The 6,227-nt window shown below is 50.0% G+C and overlaps 1 protein-coding gene across 2 annotated transcripts in view; it reads left to right on the top strand.

Moving 5' to 3' along the window:
- SETD5 (SET domain containing 5) overlaps nt 1-6,227 on the top strand; it is a 71,814-nt gene that overhangs the window by 21,193 nt on the left and 44,394 nt on the right. For both annotated transcript variants that reach the window (XM_019504896.1, XM_019504895.1), the window contains 5 exons: nt 3,705-3,853; nt 4,349-4,466; nt 4,910-5,019; nt 5,308-5,554; nt 5,743-5,820. In XM_019504896.1, the coding sequence (XP_019360441.1) occupies nt 3,705-3,853; nt 4,349-4,466; nt 4,910-5,019; nt 5,308-5,554; nt 5,743-5,820 (702 nt within the window). The remainder of the gene's footprint in view (nt 1-3,704; nt 3,854-4,348; nt 4,467-4,909; nt 5,020-5,307; nt 5,555-5,742; nt 5,821-6,227) is intronic.

The raw sequence follows: 6,227 nt of genomic DNA, 5'->3' as shown, positions 1-6,227 counted from the left end.
CCTCCTTGGACCTGCTTGAGATGCACCTGTGGATGCACGACAAGGTCCGGTTAGCCCTGCCAACCGTGGCTTCGCATTGTCTGCCCATGTTCATCTTGGAGTCAATAATGACTGCAAGATCCCTAGTTGGTGGGGAGGCTTATAATTTCTGTGATGGGCAGAAGCCCCTGATGCTGTGGCACATGAAATAGGCCTGTGTTGCACAGGGGCAAAGAGCGGGTGCTGGAAGGCACTGAACAGGGTCTGCCAAGGCGCTTTCTGCTGTGTTTCTCCTGCTTGCAGCTTCCATCATTTAGGGTCTAGGAATTTCTGCTGCAGAGGCTGTACGCTTAACTCTCATGCTCAATAGCTACTGGTAACCCTTTCCTCCAAGAATTGTGCAATCCCTTTGTGAATCTGGCTAAGCTCTCAGCTTCCACAACATTGCTGGCAGTGAGTTCCACACCTCAATTATGCCCTGTACGAAAAAGAACTTCCTTTTGTTGGCTTTAAACTTGCTACCTACTGGTGTATTGTATTGGGGTAGAGAGTAAATAATAAATCCCTAGTGACTTTGTCTTCCATTTAGTATTTTGTAAACCCTTCTCATGTCCCCCCTCAAGCATCTCACCTAAGCTGAACAGGCTTGGCCTCTGTAGTCTCTCCTCGTATGAAAGCCCCTCCATCTTACTCATCATTCTTGTTGCTCTTCTCTGGACCTTCTCCAGTTCTTCTGTATCCTTTTGGAGGTGTGGGGACCAGAACTGGGTAGAGTATCCAAGGTGTGAATGCACCACAGATTTATAAAGGGGCATAATGACACCTTGTTCTCAGTTTTCCTTACAGTTTCCTTCCTAATAATCCCTGACATCCTGTTTGTCTTTTTGATGTCTGCTGAGCGCTGAGCTGATGTTTTTAGCAAACTGTCCACAGTGGCTCTCCGATCTCTTTCTTGTGAAAGAGTTCTCCTCTTTTACCTGTAAGAGGGGGTAATCTCCAGTAATAAAGGCCCGTCACAGGTGGGCAAGCCAAGACATCGCAGCCTGCTCCTCTGAGCATGCAAACACGTAGAAGGCATCTGTTTGACAAAAATAGATAAGCAGACAAACTTGGCATGTCATCTGCCTCCATGAGTGCCCTGCATGCTTTCACTGCTGGGCTTCCATTGGCGGGTGGCATTGCAGGTATAATCCTGCTGAACCTGAAGCATGTGTGGCGCACCGGTTTCTCTCTGAGCCAGGTGCTTCATGCAGGTGTGTTGATGCTCGGCCCCTGGGGTCAGGTGTTCAGACAGATCACGTTCTCAGTGGCACACCAGGAACCTTGTGGAGGGCAGAAACTGTTCAGAGTCATCAGCGAAGTTGACTCGCAGTCCTGGCTCCTAGCAGGCATTACGGATAGAGTTGTAAGCCGTTTGACGAGTCGAAGCGGTCCATAAATGACAAGAAGGAAAAATGCCTCTTTGCCAGGAGTGCAGATAGGGTTATTAGCTGCTCTCTGCTGTCCTGGCAAGCACAGGCTTGCCAAGCAGGTCTTGGGTGTTAGACCACAGACTGAGAGAACAGACGGCTAAGGCGTACCTCTGGAGATGAATTTTGCAGGCAGCTTTGTCCTGTTCCCAGTGTCAGTAATCCATGAAGAAGCCACAACAGGAATTAAATCATCTCTCCTCCATTTCAAATCAGAGCGTGACAACTGTCCACTACTCCCCTTCTGATTTCTAGCCTCAGAGAGCTGGGGACAAGCAGAGCTTTGAGGTGGTGAACTGAATTTTGCAAAGTTGGTCAGGGTCTGTGTTGGTGTCTTTCCTTTTCCAGTTCCCTCCAGATGGATGGAAGAGTGTGCAGAGGGACACTGTGTGCTTGTCTGGTGACAGAAGTTGTGGCATTTAGGCCTGAATAACCTAGCATTGGTGCTGTTGCACAGAGGAGGTCTACTATTGCAAGATCAGTCCTCCTCCTGGAACCAGACAGGCTTCTAATAAATATTTGAACAAATCGTAACTGTTCTCAGGATGCATAAGAGAAGTCAGCAGGCCTCTGGTTGTGGCAGAGGCCATGGCTTAACTGCCATGCTTACCCAGGGAAACTCAGACATGAGCGCTTCAAGGAGAGATTTTTCTTAGTGTACAAGTGTGTTCAATAGAGAGAATTGTCTGTAATAAAGTGTTTTCAGCACGGTCAAGGAATGCTGCCATACACATCCCAACATGACATGCTGTCTTGGGACATCGGCCTTCATCTCGCCTTATTCTTTATACAGCAATAACTAAATTGAACTTGTGCAGAAGGCAGTGGGATGCTGCTTAGCCATTGCAGTAGACCTTCCCAGGTCTACTTCCAATTAGGTGAGGTTTTTTTAATGAGGAAAGTTCAGAGTTTTCTTCAGCAAGACCCAGTCTTGTGCTCTTTGTTTGGCTAGATACTCTTGACAGCTATCATGACATTTTTCCCCTCATACATTGAAGCAAAGTTGTTGATTCAATTAAGATCAAAGCCGAATCCTTAGGAGGACTGACAAACTGGGCAGGCAGGCCCATCTCCTGTATGGAGCTGTATGGAGACAGCGACACAGCCCTCGGCCTGGAAAGTCACCAGAAATTCACCAGACTGTGCCCACGACCATCCTGCTTCAGATGGCCCTTCATTTCCCCACGCCTTTGTGTCCCTTTGTAGGAAGGTGAAGGGGATGTTTAGACGTATCCTATCTTGTAATGAAGTCCATGGTTAAAGAAAGATTTTGCTGCTATATGTAAGAAAAGAAAGAACTGTCATGTACTGGGTCAGACCATAGGTCCACCTTGGCCAGTATCACACAATGGCAGGGACTGGGTGCTGGAAGGGAGAGTGAACAGGGTCTTTTTCCACTCTTCTTCTCCCACTTTCAGACTCTGGCATTTAGGGGCTGGGAAGTTCTGATTCAGAGGCCACGTAATCCTTTTTGAATCTTGCTAAATTCTCAGCTTCCAGCGCATCGGGTGGCAGTGCATTCCAGGCCGTGTCGGGGGGGGGGGAAAACTTCCTTTTAGTTTTTTAACTTACTACCTACTAGTTTCATTTTATGAGTGCAAGCCCCTGCCAGAGTCCTGCTGTTGTGAATATCCCATGGTAATGGATCTGTGTACCTTGCCACTGAGACTGGTTAATGTTTCCAAAAAAAATCCTCTTTCTTCAAGTACTAATGTCCACAGATCCAGCCTCGCTGGAGACAAACAAACAATCCATAGCGAAGATAGAAACTGCCAGCCAAAGTGCTGGGCTTCTCAGGTGGAGTCGCCCATGCTCTGCAAAAGACACGGATGTGCTTCTTCCTCTGAGCATGTTTAACCTGATCTGTAATGTGGGAAAGACTTGAGGCATCCAGTCTGTGGAAGGGATCTCAGCCTCAGAGAAGCTCAGGAGGTAGGGTGGTCTTCTGCCAGTGACTGGTAGCCCTGGTTCTGCCTCCAAGCCACAAGCAGGCTGAAGTACTCTGTATAATGGACCTGCTCAGAGTGTGTCAGGTAAGCAAGGTTACGGTTCCCTACTTGGCTGAGCAGGTGTTGTCTCATGGCTGCTGTCTATAGGCAGGTGTCTGTGTTGGGATATCCTGTGTATTGAGGTGGTCAGAGCTCACGTGCTGGTACTGGCAACAGGCTTGTTCTCATGTGGATCATAGAGCAGCTGCAGGGCTGTGGCCTAGGGTTTGTTCTGCATTCCCATGCACTGTTCTGGTCTCCCTTGCAGTTGCAGCTGGGGAGAGTGACTCGAGTTCAGAAGCACCGGAAGATCCTGAGGGCAGCAAGAGACCTGGCACTAGACACACTGATCATTGAGTATCGTGGGAAGGTTATGTTACGGCAGCAATTCGAGGTCAATGGGCATTTCTTCAAAAAGTAAGAGTACGATGCGGTGACCAGTGGGGCACGATTCACTGGGCACCTCGGCAGGAGCGCACCCTGCATCAGACTGTGGGTTCTACTGGGAGGGGCTGGCAGTGGTACCACGATGCAGACAGGTCTGCCCATTTCCAGAACACAAGCCTCTTTGGGCGAGGTGCCTTGTGTCATGAGCTAGGAGCTGCATCACCCCTGGATGAGCAAAGCGATGGGAAGGGGTCCTCTCTGTGCAGTGCCTATGGGTGTGGACACACAGTTCCTTTTGTCCCCTTGAAAAGAGGAAAGTTCCAGAAGGGCACGCGCTGTTACATGCGATGAGCCAAGAACAATTCAAACAAAACTGGTTCAACTTTAACACTGCTTTGTCCACGGCTAAAGCTGGAAGAGGTCCCAGTTTACCTGTGTCCACACCCTGTAAAGCAGGGGGTAGCGGCCACGGCTGCGGTGGGAATTGGGACTGAGGGGTTATGAGAATTTCTGCTGCTCCCCCAGGCCATACCCCTTCGTGCTGTTCTACTCCAAGTTCAACGGTGTTGAGATGTGTGTGGATGCCCGCACCTTTGGCAATGACGCCCGGTTCATCAGGCGTTCCTGCACACCAAATGCAGAGGTAAGCCTCCAGCTCCCCTGAGTGGAAGTGCGGGTCTGGAGTGCACAGACTTCATTGTTAGGCTTACTGGAATCACTTACACAAGCATCCGGGTTCTGAATGAATTCAACAGCCCCAAGCAGTGCCAGTAAAAGAAAAGGAGGGAGAACACCCGGCCAAGGGCTGCACTTCTCATGGCTCTTAGGCTGGAAGCAAGAAAAAAATAGGTTGGGGAATGCGGAGCCTTTCTCAGGAAGGAACAGCTCCCGCTACAGCTTCCCCCTGGCCAGGGCTTGGGAATTGGGCTAAAACAGGAAAAGGTGGAGGATAAGCGAGGTCAAGGAAAGTGGTAATTGTAGTGTGGCAGGCAGGAACTCTTCTGGGGAGGAGACCTCCACCTTCTGGACACAGATCACATCTCTTGTGAAGACGTCAGTCTCTCTCTCTCTGCTTTGTTTCTGGAGGTTCGTCATGTGATTGCTGATGGAATGATCCACCTATGCATCTATGCCGTTGCCACCATTGCCAAGGATGCAGAGGTCACCATTGCCTTTGACTACGAGTACAACATCTGGTGAGTGCCTCCTCACCCAGAAGCTCTGCACTGCTCTCTGGCCTGGATATCTTCCTCTTCCTACAGCCCCTTCCTCACTTCCTACATTTTGCTCCATTTTCTACCAAGTTGCACTTTCCTGGGTTTGTATTTCACCTGGTTCTGCTGCGGTCTTCTGCAGCAGAGGCCGGAAGGTGGCAGGGTCTCTGCTTCGGAACAAGGTGTGACCCATGGTAGGGGATACTTTGAATATCCCTGTTGGGGTATGAGAAATGGAGTGATGCTGATATGTTTGTGTCTTTGGAGCAGCAACTATAAAGTGGACTGTGCATGTCACAAGGGGAACCGGAACTGCCCGGTACAGAAGCGAAGCCCGAATGCTGCAGAACACCTACCTCCACCTGTGCTAGGCACGCTGCTTGGGGCAGAAACGCGGCGTCGGAAAGCCCGTCGGAAGGAGCTGGAGATGGAGCAGCAGGGCATCGCGTCTGATGAGAACAGCAGTCAGCAGGCCGAGGAGGTTCCTGAGGGACCCGCTGCAGCCAGCGACACTGAGGTAAATTCCCTGACGCCTTAGCGTGTCAGAGGCATGGTTGCTCCCGAGGGAGAAGTCTGGTACCAGAGGCAGAGGCCTGTCCTTATATCTTACCTTAGTGGGATACCATTTAGTGGGTAGTGGGATACCCTGTAGCTTTCATATGGCCTTATTTTCATGTTGTGGTTGTGACCGATGCTGCTTTTCAGGCTGCAGACAAGGAAGAGAAGCAAGAGGAGAAAGAGGAAGCTGCAGATGAGCAGGGAGCCTTGGCACACAGCAGACGGGCAAGTACCTCTTCCACTCTGATCTGAGTCTTGCATTTTGGTAACAGTTGGAGCAGGTCCTCCTGTGAAGATGGGTTGCTTCTCTTGTGTTGCGTTTTTGAATTTGGAGCAACCCTTGCCCACTGACAGAACCAGAAATACCCTCTGCATTCCCAGGATGCCCATGCACAACAAGCGGGGGGACTGAATTAGAGAGGCTGTTCCAGAGCTAAAACATTCCATCAGCAAACCCCTCTTATTTTTTTTAAATTCAGTTTTGTCCTGTTGTTCTTCATCTTTGGCAGGGACCGCATCCAGGCAGACCTGGATAGGTTAGAGAAGTGGGCAGATCTGAACAGGATGTGGTTCAAGGACGAGTGCAGGGTGCTGCACCTGGGGAGAGGGAACCAGCATTATGGTTATAGGTT

The sequence above is a fragment of the Gavialis gangeticus genome, unplaced genomic scaffold, assembly GCF_001723915.1.
Source record: "Gavialis gangeticus isolate Ggan-Ray unplaced genomic scaffold, GavGan_comp1, whole genome shotgun sequence".
Lineage (NCBI taxonomy): Eukaryota > Metazoa > Chordata > Crocodylia > Gavialidae > Gavialis > Gavialis gangeticus.
Note: the sequence above shows the minus strand (reverse complement) of the source record. Positions and strands in the feature narration are given on the sequence as shown.